This window comes from Phyllobates terribilis, unplaced genomic scaffold (genome assembly GCF_046119375.1).
Source record: "Phyllobates terribilis strain yellow unplaced genomic scaffold, ASM4611937v1 Scaffold_3__8_contigs__length_932513732, whole genome shotgun sequence".
In the NCBI taxonomy this organism is placed as follows: Eukaryota; Metazoa; Chordata; class Amphibia; order Anura; family Dendrobatidae; genus Phyllobates; species Phyllobates terribilis.
This window is the reverse complement of record NW_027362763.1, coordinates 192,024,227-192,041,862: the sequence shown is the minus strand read 5'-3', so window position 1 is coordinate 192,041,862 and position 17,636 is coordinate 192,024,227. Positions and strand designations below refer to the sequence as shown.

Below are 17,636 nucleotides of genomic sequence, written 5' to 3'. Positions count from 1 at the left end.
CCATGTACATCCCCGATGCCCCCCTTTCTTCCATGTATATCCCAGGTGCCCCCCTTTCTTCCATGTATATCCCCGATGCCCCCCGTCCATGTATATCCCCGGTGCCCCCCTTTCTTCCATGTACATCCCCGATGCCCCCCTTTCTTCCATGTATATCCCAGGTGCCCCCCTTTCTTCCATGTACATCCCCGATGCCCCCCTTTCTTCCATGTATATCCCAGGTGCCCCCCTTTCTTCCATGTACATCCCCGATGCCCCCCTTTCTTCCATGTATATCCCAGGTGCCCCCCTTTCTTCCATGTATATCCCCGATGCCCAAGTCCATCTCCGAGCCCAGCAGTCGGAGCACATCCCTGGCTGCGCTGCCCTGCAGTGATCACATTCCTGCACTCTCCTCCCGCATCACTCGCCCTCAGCACTGCCAGCTGCCCCTCTCTCCCTCACTGCCGCGCCGCACGATGCCCCCATCCCGGACTCCGTGTTTCGGGGAGCAGCTCACCTGCAGTCTCTCGCTCGCCGGCTGCCACATGTCCCCTCTTGTTCAGGCACAAGCTCCTCTGACCGTCTGCAATCTGCGCACCCCAAGGCCGGAGCTCCCCACAGCCGAGCGCTCCTCCCGTTATCCGGATAGCTCCTCCCACAGCCACACTCCGCTTCACTAACACACGCCCACCTCTCTATCAGCTCCCCGGGTCACGCCCCCTCACAGCGGCGTTATCACTCCGCCCACTCCTAGCTGTCGCCTCTCAGCCTCAGCCTGTCGCTTCATGACTATCGCTGTCACCAGGAGGCGGAGTTCTCCTGACCAGTCCCGCCCCCTGAGCGCTGGGTGTGGCTGTTATGAACATATCCCGCCTTCATTGCGAGCCCTGTCAGTTAAGCAGTGCAGTGCCGGCAGAACCGCCCTGACACCTACGGAGCGACTCTGTGATCTATAGGCACAGGGAAGCTACAGGTTGTATCGCGACAAGGCAGAGGGACACTCTCCTAATGGGAACCAATCAGGTCACTGCTTTTATCTTTCCAGCCCACATAGACAAAAGAGCCAAAGTCTAATTAGTTATTCTAATATAAGAGCTTCATTCTGATTGGTTGCTGTATTCGTAAGAACTACAGTCTGGTTGTTTTAATATAAGAGCTACGGTCTGATTGGGTGTTCTGTTATAAGGCCATGGCCCCACTATCAGTATTTGGTCAGTATTTTTTCTCAGGAGTTGGAGCCAAAACCAGGTGAGGAACAATCAGAGAAAAGGTATAATGGAAACAAGGCCCCATTAACGCATTTATCACCCACTCCTGGTTTTGGCTCCCACTCCTGAGAAAAAATACTGACCGAATACTGATAGTGGGGCCGTGGCCTAAAAGCTAAAATCTGATTGGCTGCTCTATTATAAGAGCTACATTCTGATTGGTTGCTTTATTATAAGAGCCAAAGTGTGATTGGCTGCTCTATCATAAGAACTACAGTCTTAGGCTGTGTGCCCACGATGCGTTTTTAATGCTTTTCCGCTGCGTTTTTGCAGCTGCGGAAACGCATTAAAAACGCATGGTAGAAGGTCGGCCATGTTCCCCAATGATAATCCGCATGTGCTGTGTACATGCTGCGGATATTTCCGCTGCGGATTATCATTGCGGAAAAAAACGCAGCACTACCAATTATTTTGCGGAAGTGCTGCGTCTTCGCCGCCATTGACTTGCATTAGACCGCATGGATTACGCATCACTGTATATGTAGACGCGTAATCCAAGCGTTCTAATGTGCGGATGGTACCCGGGTGTAGATGAGAGGAGAGTCTCCTCCACACCCAGGTACCATTAAAAAATCTGTTAAAAAAATAATAAAATAAATGTATACTTACCTTCTGGCGGCCCGCGCTGCACTCTTGCTTGCTTCCCGGCACTTTGCAGTGAATTGAAGGACCTGCGCTGACGTCAGAGTCATATGACGGGTCACGTGACGCTGACGTCGGCAGGTCTTTCAATTCATTGCTGCCGGCAGCTGGAACGGAGCGAAACAAGACAGCGCGGCCCATCGGAGGGTAAGTATACATTTATTTTTTTATTTTTACCACTCTCTCGGGTCACACTATATACAGTGCCTACAAGTAGTATTCAACCCCCTGCAGATTTAGCTGGTTGACACATGCGGAATTAACTTGGCATTGTGACATTTGTACTGTAGATCAGCCTGGAAGTGGGAAATGCACTGCAGCAAATATTGTTTTTGTATTTTTTTTTTTTTTTTTTTTAAAACGTTAAAAGTTAATTCAGAGTGTCATTTATTATTCAACCCCTCAAACCACAAGAATTCTGTTTGGTCCCCCTAAAGTATTAAGAAGTAGTTCAGGCACCAAGAATAATAAGCTTCACATGTGTGGATTAAAGATCTCTTTTGCCAGCCTTTTCTGACTATTTAAGACCCTCCCCAAACTTGTGAACAGCACTCAGACATGGTCAACATGGGAAAGACAAAGGAGCATTCCAAGGCCATCAGAGACAAGATCGTGGAGTGTCACAAGGCTGGCAAGGGGTACAAAACACTTTCCAAGGAGTTGGGCCTACCTGTCTCCACTGTTGGGAGCATCATCCGTAAGTGGAAGGCTTATGGAACTACTGTTAGCCTTCCACGGCCTGGACAGCCTTTGAAAGTGTCCTCCCGTGCCGAGGCCAGGCTTGTCCGAAGAGTCAAGGCTTACCCAAGGACAACAAGGAAGGATCTCCGGGAAGATCTCATGGCAGTGGGGACATTGGTTTCGGTCAATACCATAAGTAACGTACTCCACCGCAATGGTCTCCGTTCCAGACGAGCCCGTAAGGTACCTTTACTTTCAAAGCGTCATGTCAAGGCTCGTCTACAGTTTGCTCATGATCACTTGGGGGACTCTGAGACAGACTGGTTCAAGGTTCTATGGTCTGATGAGACCAAGATCGAGATCTTTGGTGCCAACCACACACGTGACATTTGGAGACTGGATGGCACTGCATACGACCCCAAGAATACCATCCCTACAGTCAAGCATGGTGGTGGCAGCATCATGCTGTGGGGCTGTTTCTCAGCCAAGGGGCCTGGCCATCTCGTCCGCATCCATGGGAAGATGGATAGCACGGCCTACCTGGAGATTTTAGCCAAGAACCTCCGCTCCTCCATCAAGGATCTTAAGATGGGTCGTAATTTCATCTTCCAACAAGACAACGACCCAAAGCACACAGCCAAGAAAACCAAGGCCTGGTTCAAGAGGGAAAAAGTCAAGGTGTTGGAGTGGCCTAGTCAGTCTCCTGACCCTAACCCAATTGAAAACTTGTGGAAGGAGCGCAAGAATAAAGTCCACATGAGACACCCAAAGAACCTAGATAACTTGGAGAAGATCTGCATGGAGGAGTGGGCCAAGATAACTCCACAGACCTGTGCCGGCCTGATCAGGTCTTATAAAAGACGATTATTAGCTGTAATTGCAAACAAGGGTTATTCCACAAAATATTAAACATAGGGGTTGAATAATAATTGACCCACACTTTTATGTTTAAAATTTAATAAAATTCAACTGAGCAACATAACTTTTGGGTTTGTAAGATATATGCTTCTGTTCATAAATCCTACTCTCGTTTGCAGTTTGAAGGCTCTAACTTATTTGCATCTTATCAAACCAGCTAAATCTGCAGGGGGTTGAATACTACTTGTAGGCACTGTAAATCCATGCTGTTTGCATGGATTTATATAGTGTGACCTAGTTGTCACAAGCACTTTCCAAGTGATGCTAATCGCTTGGAAAGCGCTTGTCAATCCGCATGCGGAAATGTCAGTGAATAACGCTCCATTTCCGCATGTTCCTGGCAGGAAAACGCATGTACAATCCGCATGTACAATCCGCATGTACAATCTGCATGTACAATCCGCATGCGTTTTTTTTCTGCCAGGGAGATGCAGAAACGCTCAGGAAAAAATCCTGAGCATTTCTGCATCGTGGGCACATAGCCTTAGTTGTTTTATTATGAGAGCTAAATGTCTGAAAAAAGAGCTACAGTCTCATTGGTTGTTTTAATAGAAGAGATAAAACTGATCAGTTGCTGGAATGTAAGAGCTTACTGCTCAGTGTGTATGACGCGACCCCTGGGCCGTGGGGTACTCGTTGCCTGGCCGGTAGATGCTGGGGGTGATATCACAGTGGCGGTGACCCAGGGCAGTCAATAAAAGGGGGGATTCTATTTATAGGGGATTTATAGAGTTTGTGACGCCACCTGTGGAATGCGGCTAATGGGAGCCGCCGCTGCGGAGCAGTCCTCTGAAGCTGATGTTACTGCAGCAGGGATGGTGTGGCTCTCCACAGGAAGAGCTAGCTCCAGGGCAGTGTAGATGATGTTGGTTGTGCTGGGCGTTGTAGTGCAGGGATTGATGGCGCAGCAAGAAACACAGAGACAAGGAAATGCAGTCCCAGGGTCTTTACTCACAGTTCTTGTTCAAGTTTCTCAGGTACACTGTACGGGTGTCAGCCTCCCACGTCGCACAGCGTTTGCCAGGCAGGGGTTCAGCACTCCTTCAGGTAGATTAGAAGCACTTAACGGGACCCCCTTCCTTATGTTCCTTTCCTTGACTGACTTCTCGCGCCAGGTCTTCTCCCTCCTGCCCTGTGCTTCCCCACACACAGTCCCGATTGGGTGCTCTGAAGTCCCTCTGGGCAACCTGGATTTCCCGGACCTACTTGATGCCCTTCACAGTGACTAGGGTGAGACTGTGGCGACTGCACCGTGGAAGTGCAGAAGCCTCCGGTTTTTCCAGCCGAGAACTGGAGTAACACGGCTGGGCCAGGGACCGGTCCCTTCTTGCGGCCTGATCCCTCTGACACCTGGTGTTATGTTCTGCTACCAAAGCTAAGGAAAGAGAGGAGATCTGTCCCTACTATAAGACTCAGCTGAATCCCTACGATGTAACAGGGAACCTGATCCTGCGATCAGACCTGCTAAAGTCCTAATCTAGTCTGTACGGAGACCCATAGATGTGAGGAGGGAATCCCTACAAGTACTAAGGACTGGGAGGAATATGGGACACCTCCTAACAGAAATAGTAGCAGACAGACGAACAAACAAAATAGATAGAACATAGAGGTCCGTAGACCAAGCAAACTAACAGAGTTAGATACAGAGCACAGGCTAGCTAGAAAGTAGATATACAATGAAGTCCAGCAAAGCCAGAAGGGCGGAGCAGGATTAAATAGGCCAACAAGGTCATGTGACCAGCAAAGGAAAAAAAACCTAACAGCAAGGTTCTAACAGTACCCCCCCTTCTAAGAGGATCCTCCGGATCCCCTAGGACCAGGCTTATCAGGAAATCTCCTGTGAAACGCTCTGATAAGTCTGGACGCGGAAACATCATCTGACCTCACCCAAGAGTTATCCTCGGGTCCGAAACCTTTCCAGGCCACAAGATACTGCAAACTACCTCTATACCGTCTAGAGTCAAGGATGCGAGAAATTTCATATTCCCCGTCCTCCACCACCGGAGGAACAGAGGCAGAGGCGTCACCATCCGACACAACAGCTTTTTTTAACAGAGAGACATGAAAGACCGGATTAATTCTCCAGGAGGTAGGAACCTCCAACCTAACAGCAGATTGGTTGACAACCTGAAGCACCTTAAAGGGCCCTACAAACTTGGGACCCAATTTCTTAGAAGGAATCCTCAACCGCAGATTCCTAGAGGACAACCAAACCATGTCACCAACAGCGAACAAAACCTCCTGTCGTTTCCTATCAAAGTAGTCTTTAGATTTTCTGTTGGCCTCCTGAAGATTACCACGCACATCCGTCCAAACTCTTTCCAAATTACCGGAAAAATTCTCCTCCTCAGGCACGGCAGATCCCAACTTGGAGAACGACCCAAACGACGGATGTCTCCCAGAACAACAAAAAAAAGGCGAACAACCAGCAGAAGAAGATGTATGATTGTTCAGAGCAAATTCGGCAAGTGGCAGAAACTCAGACCACCCCTCTTGATTGTCTGCCACAAAACAACGCAAGAACTGCTCAACATCCTGGTTTTTCCTTTCTGTCTGGCCATTAGATTCAGGATGATATCCGGACGAAAACGACAAATGAATTCCCAACCTGTCACAAAAGGCACGCCAAAAACGAGCCACGAACTGAGGACCCCTATCAGAAACAATGTCAGTAGGAACGCCATGAAGTCTGACAATTTCCTTGACAAAGGCCTTAGCGAGAGTTTTAGCGCAGGGCAGTTTGACGAAGGGAACCAAGTGACACATCTTGCTAAAACGGTCCACGACCACCCAGATGACAGTAAAACCCTCAGAGGAGGGAAGGTCAGTTATAAAGTCCATAGCCAAATGTGTCCAAGGAGCACTGGGGACCTCCAAAGGACAAAGCAACCCCGCAGCAGGAGTATGTGAGGACTTAGATCTAGCACATATAGTACATTGGCGCACCCACTTAATGACTTCCTTCTGCCATCCAGGCCACCAAAAACTGCGACCCACCAGTCTCTTGGTCTCAGAGATTCCGGGATGACCTGCCAACCGAGATTCGTGACACTCAACAAACAAATCTCTCCTAAAGGTCCCAGGCACAAACAACCTCCCATGAGGAGTGTTAGATGGGGCATTCTCCTGAGCTTTAAGAATCTCATCTTCCAAAACGGAGTCTAAAGCAGCTATCACAACACCTTCTTGTAAAATGTTTTCCTCTTTCTCAGCACCGACTATGGGAGAAAAACTGCGAGACAAGGCATCCGCCTTAACATTCTTAGTACCAGGGATGTAAGTAACGGAGAAATTAAACCGCGAGAAAAACAGTGCCCACCTAGCCTGACGGGCATTCAGGCGCTTGGCAGCATCAAGATATATCAGATTTTTATGATCCGTAAGAACCTGAACGGGAAATTCCGCACCTTCCAAGAAGTGGCGCCAGTGTTCAAATGCGAGTTTAATAGCCAATAATTCCCGATTACCAATATCGTAATTCAGTTCAGTCTCCGAAAATTTTTTTGAAAAAAAGGCACAGGGATGTAATCCATCCCCGTTATCCTGAGACAATACTGCGCCAACCCCCACAGAGGAAGCATCAACCTCAACCAAAAACGGCCTAGTAACATCAGGCTGCATAAGGATCGGAGCAGAGGTGAACCTCTCCTTGAGATACACAAAAGCTTCAATGGCCTCAGAAGACCACTGAACCGCATCAGCACCTTTCCTGGTGAGATCAGTCAGAGGTTTGACAATACTAGAAAAATTTTTTATGAATTTTCTGTAGTAATTGGCGAAACCCAAAAACCTCTGTATCGATTTCAAACCAATAGGCCTAGGCCATTCCTGCACAGCCTGAACCTTAACCGGATCCATCTCAAAACCTTTGCTGGAGATAATGTAGCCCAAAAAACTAATTCTCTGTACAGCGAACTCACATTTCTCCAGCTTAGCAAAAAGCGAATTGTCCATTAATAACTGTAATACCTCACGCACGCTCCGCCAATGAGACTCCAGATCTGGCGAATAAATCAAAATGTCATCCAAATACACAACCACATTTTTACCGATCAAAGGTCTAAGGATGTCATTAATCAGATTCTGAAAAAATGCAGGAGCATTAGTAAGACCAAAAGGCATAACCAGATTCTCAAAATGACCCACAGGAGTGTTAAAAGCAGTCTTCCATTCATCACCCTCCTTCATGCGCAACAGATTGTATGCCCCCTTAAGGTCAATTTTAGAGAACCACTTGGCCCCCAATAACTGGTTAAACAGATCAGGAATCAATGGCAGTGGGTAAGGATTGCGTACCGTAATTTTGTTAATCTCACGAAAATCCAGACAAGGACGTAAACCGCCGTCCTTTTTTTTTTACAAAAAAAAATCCAACCGCCACAGGAGACTTAGAGGGCCTAATGTGACCGGCGGCCAAACTTGTCTGTATGTATTCCTCCAAAGCCTTCCTCTCAGGAATGGTAAGGTTAAATAAACGACTTTTAGGAAGAGTCGCTCCAGGGACAAATTCAATAGAACAATCATAGTCTCTATGGGGAGGCAAAACCTGCGATTCCTTCTCAGAAAAAACTCTCCAAAAATCCTGAATAGGAACAGGCAATTCTCCCCTATCCAAAGCTGCAATACGCCCGTTACAGCACTTGTCATAACATTTATGGCTCCAGGATTTAATTTCACTGGTAGACCAATCCAGTACAGGATTGTGAAATTTTAACCAGGGCAATCCCAATATTACTGGAGAAGGCAAGTTATTCAACACTACCAAATCCAATTTCTCATGGTGAACACCATTAATAGTGAGAGGAAATTCACTGACCTTAAGAGTAATATTCTTCAAAGGGGAGCCATCCACAGAAACCACAGCAATGGGGGATGATAAAGGTTCAGGTTTTAAATTGAGTTTTTCCACGAATCCCCCATCAATTACATTCAGTGTAGACCCGCAATCAACAAACACCCGAAATTCCATTAATTTTTCCTGAGCAATCGTGGAAGCAGCTAAAAATATACCCTTGGAATTTAAACAGGCAATACGGGCGTGACTGACCATTTTTTTTTCTTTCTTCATACGAAGCTCACAGCCTTTAATCAAATGACCAGATTTTCCGCAATAGAAACACAAGCCTTCTGAAAAACGACGGTCTTTTTCTTGAGAGCGAGGTGCCACCGATCCAATCTCCATCGGTTCACCACTGTTAGTACACACATTATCATAACCAGAAACTGACATAGAGGATTTGCTCTCATTAACCCTAGCACGCAGTCTTCTATCCACCCGTATAGCTAATTGCATAGCCTGTTGCAAATCCTCAGGTGTAGGATAAGCAATTAGCAGGTCTTTAACCCTTTCACTGAGCCCAGCAAGAAATAGACTTTTCAGAGCAGAATCGTTCCACCCTGTTTGAGTGGACCAACGACGAAAATGAGTACAATATTTTTCGACATTACCTGATCCTTGTTTTAAACGTCTCAACTCAGTCTCAGCTGATGCCACACGGTCAGGATCATCATATAATAGTCCTAAAGCAGAAAAAAAACTATCCACTGATCTGAAGCATGTATCACTAGGTTGCAAAGAAAAGGCCCACTCCTGAGGCTCTTTGCGCAAAAGTGACATTATGAACCCTACGCGCTGGGATTCATCCCCAGAGGACTTGGGTCTCAAACGAAAATACAATAAGCAAGCATTTTTAAATGAAAAAAATTCTCGATGTTCACCAAAAAATAAATCCGGCAAACATACCTTAGGCTCCAAGAAATATGCTCCAGGACAGTTACTCACGTGCTGACGGAGCTCGGCCACTTCCAGAGAGAGTCCCTGCAGGTGTTTAGCCAAATCCTGAACCGACACCATGATGGAACAAAAAAAAAAAAAAAAAAATCTTTCCTTAGAGAATTTGCAGGCTGGACTTACTGTTATGTTCTGCTACCAAAGCTAAGGAAAGAGAGGAGATCTGTCCCTACTATAAGACTCAGCTGAATCCCTACGATGTAACAGGGAACCTGATCCTGCGATCAGACCTGCTAAAGTCCTAATCTAGTCTGTACGGAGACCTATAGATGTGAGGAGGGAATCCCTACAAGTACTAAGGACTGGGAGGAATATGGGACACCTCCTAACAGAAATAGTAGCAGACAGACGAACAAACAAAATAGATAGAACATAGAGGTCCGTAGACCAAGCAAACTAACAGAGTTAGATACAGAGCACAGGCTAGCTAGAAAGTAGATATACAATGAAGTCCAGCAAAGCCAGAAGGGCGGAGCAGGATTAAATAGGCCAACAAGGTCATGTGACCAGCAAAGGAAAAAAAACCTAACAGCAAGGTTCTAACACCTGGCTGATTCGGGGCGTACAGGTGCCGTCCTGCACTCACCGTACCCCCTGGGATCCCTTCTAGAAAAAGGGTACCCTCCTGGGCCTCTATTACTAGGCCCCACTTGTGGAGCAGAGCTCCTGAAGAGACTCTGCTCCCCTCCTCTCCTTACTACTCACTGACTGACTGTCCTCACTGACCGGCCACCCTAAGATGGCTTCCCATGATATACCTCCTCCAATGGTGCTCCCCTACTCTACATCCTCCACCCACACCCACTACTGGTTCCCCCTCTCTTTGGTTCCCCCCACTCCATCCAGGGACAGGGCTCAGCAGGAGACACAGTGCATCTTGCCCCTCCAGCCAGCCTGGAGTAGTGTAGTGTTGAATGCGGGTGTTGGGGTTCCGGGCAGCACTTCCTCCTTATCTTGAGAGAAGGAGGCACCACACCTCTGGGTTAGGTGCAGTACCTCTGTGGCGACTGAACCCTCAGGGGCGCCACATGTACATGTATGCGGCACCGCTGTGTTAGTGTGTTGTGACATGCAAAAGTAGTGCTGTTACTTTAAAAGCATTCAGCAACTATTAGAAGTAACACAGGCACAGGAGACAGGAAGTGTTGTGCTCCAGAAGCATCCAGCAACTAAAGGGGTTAACACAGTCACAGGAGAAGGGGAGTGTTTTAGCAGAGCCCCAGCCAGATTGTGGGGAAGTTGTTTACTGTCTGTTTGAAGCCAAAGAGAAAGGTGGTGTGTGTGTTCTGTATCTCACAGAAGCACCCCTACAAGTGAAAAGGATTCAGGAAGTCAGGAGTGAAGCTAAGCACTGGTCAGGTAGAGTTCCTGAACTAGCAGTGCAGAGTATTGTCAAGCAGAAAGATAAGGACTTCATCTCCCTCAGCTGAAAGCATCAAAACTATGAATTAACACATGTGGAATTATATACTTAATAGTGTTGAGCGAGCACTAAAATGCTCGGGTGTTCGAAGCTCAGGCCGAGCTCACCGTGATACTTGGCTGCTCGACCCAAGCAACGAGCCCAATGTTTGTCTATGGGAGACCCGAGCATTTTTTCGGCTGCATCCCCGTCAGTCTGTAGAATGCCTAAAAAGTGCCCAAAACGATAGCGACAGTGCTCAAATGACATGGGGATTGCCCCAGGAAGCATTTCTGACCCCCAGGTCACTGCTGTCAACAACGTGGTCAGAGGTATTAAGCCACTTTTACGGGCTCACAATAAAACGTTCAAAAATGAAACTGAAACTGTTTTCCTGTGAAATATGTTAAGGAACATCCTTTCCAGGGTAAAGACTTGTGTATAAGGTAAAATAAATAACCAAAAACAAAAGTACTCCTCCACACCTTGGGCTATGTTCACAAGTAGCATTTTTTATGCATTTTTGCACTTTTGTATTGCCTTCAACCGTGACAAATGCATTCACTGGGAAATGTCATTTTAACATTTTACAACCTTATCTGGCCATGTGCTGTGTGACACATGCATACAGTGCTGAAAAGACATGGGGACAGCATGGGGAAGACCACTGGAAGCATCTCTGACACCCAGGTCACTGCCTAAAAGTGTGCCCATCAGAAGTGATCCTTACCGCATCAGAAGATGCAGACTTGCAACTGTCCCCATGCAAGTCCTTGTCTATCTGGGATGGATATTAATCCTCAGAAGGACTGTTTGTTTGATTTTGCAGGCTTTAGAGACCCTACACTACCTATTTCGCAGTATAAATCTCTCCCTAGCTCAGCAGCACTCTCCCTACACTGTCTTATCCGGAGCGACTGTGTCCAAGATGGCGGCGCCCGGTTTTAAATACTCGAGGTGACGCTGTGCGGCCAGCCAATCACTGTAATGCCCACAACCAACATGGCTGCGGCATTACAGTGACTGGCTGGCAATCCCTGCATGTTCATTGGCTCTGTAAAGAGCGCCAAACATGCAGGGTGGAGACCCGAGCTCCCGCCCGAGTAACCCGAAAATGCTCGGTGCTCGCCGAACATCCCGAGTAGTGAGATTCTCGGGCGAGTACCGAGCAGTGTCGAGCATGCTCGCTCAACACTAATACTTAACAAAAAAGTGTGAAACAACTGAAAATATGCCTTATATTCTAGGTTCTTCAAAGTAGCCACAGACTGCTTTGCACACTCTTGGCATTCTCTTGATGAGCTTCAAGAGGTAGTCACCGGAAATGGTTTTCACTTCACAGGTGTGCCCTGTCAGAATTAATAAGTGGGATTTCTTGCCTTATAAATGGGGTTGGGAGCATCAGTTGTTGTGCAGAAGTCAGGTGGATACACAGCTGATGGTCCTACTGAATAGACTGTTAGAATTTGTATTATGGCAAGAAAAAAGCAGCTAAGTAAAGAAAAATGAGTGGCCATCATTACTTTAAGAAATGAAGGTCAGTCAGTCTGAAAAATTGGGCAAACTTTGAATGTGTCCCCAAGTGCAGTTGCAAAAACCATCAAGTGCTACTAAGAAATTGGCTTACATGAGGACCGCCCCAGGAAAGGAAGACCAAGAGCCAGCTCTGCTTCTGAGGATAAGTTTATCCGAGTCACCAGCCTCAGAAATCGCTGGTTAACAGCAGCTCAGATTAGAGACCAGGTCAATGCCACACAGAGTTCTAGCAGCAGACACATCTCTTCAACAACTGTTAAGAGGAGACTTTGTGCAGCAGGCCTTCATGGTAAAATAGCTGCTAGGAAACCACTGCTAAGGACAAGCAACAAGCAGAAGAGACTTGTTTGGGCTAAAGAACACAACGAATAGACATTATACCAGTGGAAATCTGTGCTTTGGTCTGATGAGTCCAAATTTGAGATCTTTGGTTCCAACCACCGTGTCTTTGTGCGACGCAGAAAAGGTGAACGGATGGACTCTACATGCCTGGTTCCCACCTTGAAGCATGGAGGAGGAGGTGTGATGGTGTGGGGGTGCTTTGCTTGTAACACTGTTGGGGATTTATTCAAAATTGAAGGCATACTGAACCAGCATGGCTACCACAGCATCTTGCAGCGGCATGCTATTCCATCCGGTTTGCGTTTAGTTGGACCATCATTTATTTTTCAACAGGACAATGACCCCAAACACACCTCCATGCTGTGTAAGGGCTATTTGACCAAGTCGAAGAGTGATGGTGTGCTACGCCAGATGACCTGGCCTCCACAGTCACCAGACCTGAACCCAATCGAGATGGTTTGGGGTGAGCTGGACCGCAGAGTGAAGGCAAAAGGGCCAACAAGTGCTAACCATCTCTGGGAACTCCTTCAAGATTGTTGGAAGACCATTTCCGGTGACTACCTCTTGAAGCTCATCAAGAGAATGCCAAGAGTGTGCAAAGCAGTCATCAAAGCAAAAGGTGGCTACTTTGATGAACCTAGAATACAAGACATATTTTCAGTTGTTTCACACTTTTTTGTTAAGTATATAATTCTACATGTGTTAATTCATAGTTTTGATGCCTTCAGTGTGAATGTACAATTTTCAAAGTCATGAAAATACAGAAAAATCTTTAAATGAGAAGGTGTGTCCAAACTTTTGGCCTGTACTGTATATGTATACAGCAGAGCTGTGCTAGTGTGTGTATATGTATACAGCAGAGCTGTGTTAGTGTGTATATGTGGCGCCCCTGTTGTGCAGGAGTGCCACAGATCCTAGAGGGGTGCATGAACGGATTCCTCCACAAGAGGCCCTCACAGCATACACACACCTCCACCTTCCACCTCAGACCACCAGAGGGAGCCCGGTAGGGATATAAATAGGGAAGGTGGAGCTAGGCAGTGAGCAGTCCTCTGAAGAGTTCCTGCAGTAAAGAAGCCTGAGAGAGGTCAGTCTGCAGTGGAGCTCAGTCTAGTTTAGAGAACTCAGCTAATAGTCCAGCAGTGGAGCACGACGCCCCTGCTAGCTAGATTCAGGGAGCTCAGTTAGAGCTTAAGGTGTGCCGACGCCATAAGAGCGGTGAAGCGCGGCAAGCTGCCGCTAGTGTGTATAGCCTAGTGAGGGCCTCGAGCGAGGCTGAAGGCTAGAGGAGTGAGTAGCGTTGGGGGCAGAGGAGCTGTACAAGCTCACCCCGGAAAACATATACCGGACACCGGGTCCGCATCTACAGGGCCGTATATCCCCCTGTAGAGACAACCGGAGACCCGTGGAAGACTTCAGGTCCCAGGATCACCCAAGAGCTGATACGTAACAGAGCCAGGAGTCACGGAGGCCCCGCAAGCTGGGAGCGCGTACTCCAAGAGAAGGCCCTACCACATAGTCAGCCGGTGCAGGACAGAGACAGAGTTAGGCCTAGCTCCAGGCAGGTCAGAAACTTACTACACAAAGGCAAGAAACAGGAGGCCCTATACCCGCTCACTGGGGAGAATCCTGAAATGCACCCTTCACCCTACAGTGCTCCGGAATGTGCCTGACCTTCCATCAGTAAAAGGTACTGAAGTGAACTGTGTGTTTGCCTATCCTTCTTCAGACCCGGCTGGGTCCCCCCCCTGTCCTGCATCCCTACATCCACGCTGCCCTGAGGCCTAGCTCCACCTGTGGGGAGCTATACCACGCAAGCTGCCTTAACACCGGCCTTAGTGGGCTGCCGCAGCGCTGGTGATCCTCACCAGACACCACAGGTGGCGTCACGAACTTTCATATAATTATCCACCCTTTAAAAGAGAGGCCCAGGGTATGGGCCTGGGAGCCGACCACCGCGACGTCCCCCAAGACTAACAACAACGCCCGGGCGCCGAGTTCTCCCCATCACCTGGGTGCGACATTCTTTTTCCTGGTGTCACAAAGAGGATTCCGTGCCCGCTGCAACGACGGAGTGTTATGCCCGTTGCCACCGGGTACTGTGCGCCTTTAATTAAAAACTGTGTATTAAACTGTGGCGAAGATTGCTGCCTTTGTTGGGACGCCGAGCGGGAAGAAGGGCGTAACCGCAGGAAACTGAGAGGCGTACCTGCAAAAGCGCGCGAAGCCCCGGACACGCCCCACGCCTCGACGTCAAACCAGGAAGCGCCAGGTCCTGGAAGGAGCACCTTTGAATGCTCTGACGTAGGACGCAAGGTCCTGAAGATGACCGTCACCTGCGGAGCTGCGGCCTACCGGAAGAAAAGAAAAGAAGGTAGGCCACGGTTCGCTAGGGGGGCGCCAGAATGTCCGAGGAACAGCACAACGCCGGAATACCGGTTAACGGCCCTGATATTCAACCCGAGTTCGACGCCGAGCAGGCCGAAGCAGCCGCTCCACCATCACGGCCTGTAACCCCTGTCATACCCATGGCCCTACCGTACATCCCTGGAGCGAAGTGGCTCCCCCAGTACAGCTGCAAACCAGATACCCTGTCTGGATTTAAGCGGAAAATATGGGGTATACTGGACATGTACTCTATGACAAGCAAGCAGAGAGCCGCTGTTGTATTAGGACAATTGACTGGTGCTGCGGAACGAGAAGTAGAAACCTGGTTGGCCACAGACCAGGAGTCAATGTCCGCCATCTTTAAAAAATTACCGACTGTCTTTGAGAATCGTACTGAGACAGATCTCCGGATGAGGTTCTACAACTGCTCTCAGCAACCGGAAGACAGTGTTCGGGACTATGCCTGGCGTCTACAAGGGACCCTGCGAGCTCTGAAACAGGTTAGTCCAACCAGCATCAATGATGAAAATAAAATACTGAAGGAACAGTTTATCCGGGGACTGAGGTCCCAAGAGGAGAGCAGGACTGTGCGTTGGTGGTCCCTGGATCATCCAGATGCCACCTTTGACACCCTTAAGGACATGGCTATAAAAGGACTGCAGCCCCTGGAAACAACTGCTGTCCAATGTTACCAGGGTGGGGCCACCCCAGTGCCTGCAGCGTCCACCTTTTTCCCGGTGGCTGCTGAAGCCAAGGTGCAAGCAACGTCCCCTAGTGAGCTGGACAGCCTGCGCTCTGAAGTGCGCCAGTTGAGCAAAACACTGACCACTGTGCTGAGTGCCCTGCAGCTGCTGACGGAGCCCGAGGAAGAAGGAAGGATCCTGCTAGCCGACAGCCCTGAGGATGTCCCCTGGATGAGAAGGAGGAAGAGGACAACGCCACCCCCTGGGAGGATCAGCGACCAACACCGTCCACCGAGGGACCCTGTCTCCCTCCGCTGCCACAAGTCTGGCCACACCATCCAGAGCTGTTTTTTAAACGAGAAAACCCTGGGGCCGAGGGCCGACACCCAGGAGTAAATTCCCCAGGCCCATCGGACTTGTACAGCAGGTTCGTGGGAGGAAGACCTTTCCTGTCCATTGTGCTGGACGGCATCCCGACACATGCTCTGCTTGACACAGGATCTCAGGTAACCATCATGCCTGACATCCTCTACAGAAGGTTCTGGTCCATGGACGATCTACGTCCGCCAGCTCCAAATCTTTCCGTTTATGCCTTAAACGGCCTCCCACTTAACCTAGTCGTGGTTAAGAATGTGGCAGTGAAGGTGGGGAGATTGGAACTGAAGGACCAGTAGAGACTAATCCTGATGATACCAATTTGTATATGGTACTAGGCACTAATATTGTTGGTAACTGTTTGGGAGAAGTTGTGTTCTTGCTCCAACAGATAGGTGACACTGCCAGACCAGGGCAGAGGAGGGCGCTGCAGAAGGAGATCTGAGCCCTGATGTACCAGCAGCAGGTAAAGCTATCCAGTGGTGAGATTGGTAATGTGCAGGTAACAGACCCCATACCCATTGTGATTCCCCCAATGAGCGAAATGCTTATCTGGTGTAGAGCTGCAATAGGTCTAAAGGGACAGAGCTATTAGGCGGTAGTAGAACCCCTTAGCTCAGAGCACAGACCTACACTCTTAACTGCCAGAGGGGTAGTGGATGTACGCAATGGGAGGGTGCCCGTCCGTCTTCTCAACTATGGGGAGGACGAGGTTAGATTACCACGCTACGCCACTGTGGCCAAGTTACATGCTGTAAATAACAACTCCATTCACACGGCGGAGTCCTTAACCTCACCAGATGAAGTGGAGGATAATGACCCTGCAACCCAGGTGGAGGAATGGTGTCAACAGCTCCATGTTGGGACAGACACCACTCCTGCCCATCAGAAGCAGGGTGTACACCGGGTGGTTCAGGAATACGTGCAGGTATTCAGTAAGCACCCACTTGACTTTGGGAGGATTAAGGGTGTTCAACACCATATCCCACATGTGATCATCCATCCATCAAAGAACGTTACAGGCCTATACCACCAGCACACTACCAGAAGGCCAAGGAGATGTTGCACGACATGAAGAAGGCAGGGGTGGTAAGGGATAGTTGTAGTCCCTGGGCAGCTCCCCTAGTGCTAGTCAGGAAAAAGGATGGAAGCATGAGAATGTGTGTAGATTACAGACAGGTAAATCGCATTACACATAAAGATGCATACCCTTTACCACGTATTGAGGAATCCCTGGCTGCCTTAAAGTCTGCAAATTACTTTTCCACCATTGACCTCACTAGTGGGTACTGGCAAGTAGCTGTGGCTGAGGAGGATCGGAAGAAGACGGCCTTCACTATCCCGATGGGGCTCTGCGAGTTCAACAGTATGCTTTTTGGACTCTGCAATGCCCCCCGGAACGTTCCAGAGATTGATGGAGTGCTGCCTGGGACACCGCAACTTCGAGACTGTGTTACTATACCTGGATGACGTGATAGTGTACTCCAAGACGTATGAGGACCACTTGAAGCACCTGGCAGAGGTATTTGAGTCACTGTCCCGGTATGGGATGAAGCTGAAGCCCTCAAAGTGCCACCTGCTCAAGAAAAAGGTACAGTACCTGGGGCACATTGTCAGTCCAGAGGGGG

General features: G+C 48.7%; 1 protein-coding gene across 1 annotated transcript in view; it reads right to left on the bottom strand.

Annotated features, from left to right (window-relative positions):
- The window catches only part of PID1 (phosphotyrosine interaction domain containing 1), an 81,662-nt gene extending 80,983 nt beyond the window's left edge, over window positions 1-679 (bottom strand). The window contains exon 1 of the mRNA XM_073674413.1: window positions 500-679. Within this exon, the coding sequence (XP_073530514.1) occupies window positions 500-529 (30 nt within the window). The 5' untranslated portion in view covers window positions 530-679. The remainder of the gene's footprint in view (window positions 1-499) is intronic.
- Between the last annotated feature and the right edge of the window lie 16,957 nt (window positions 680-17,636).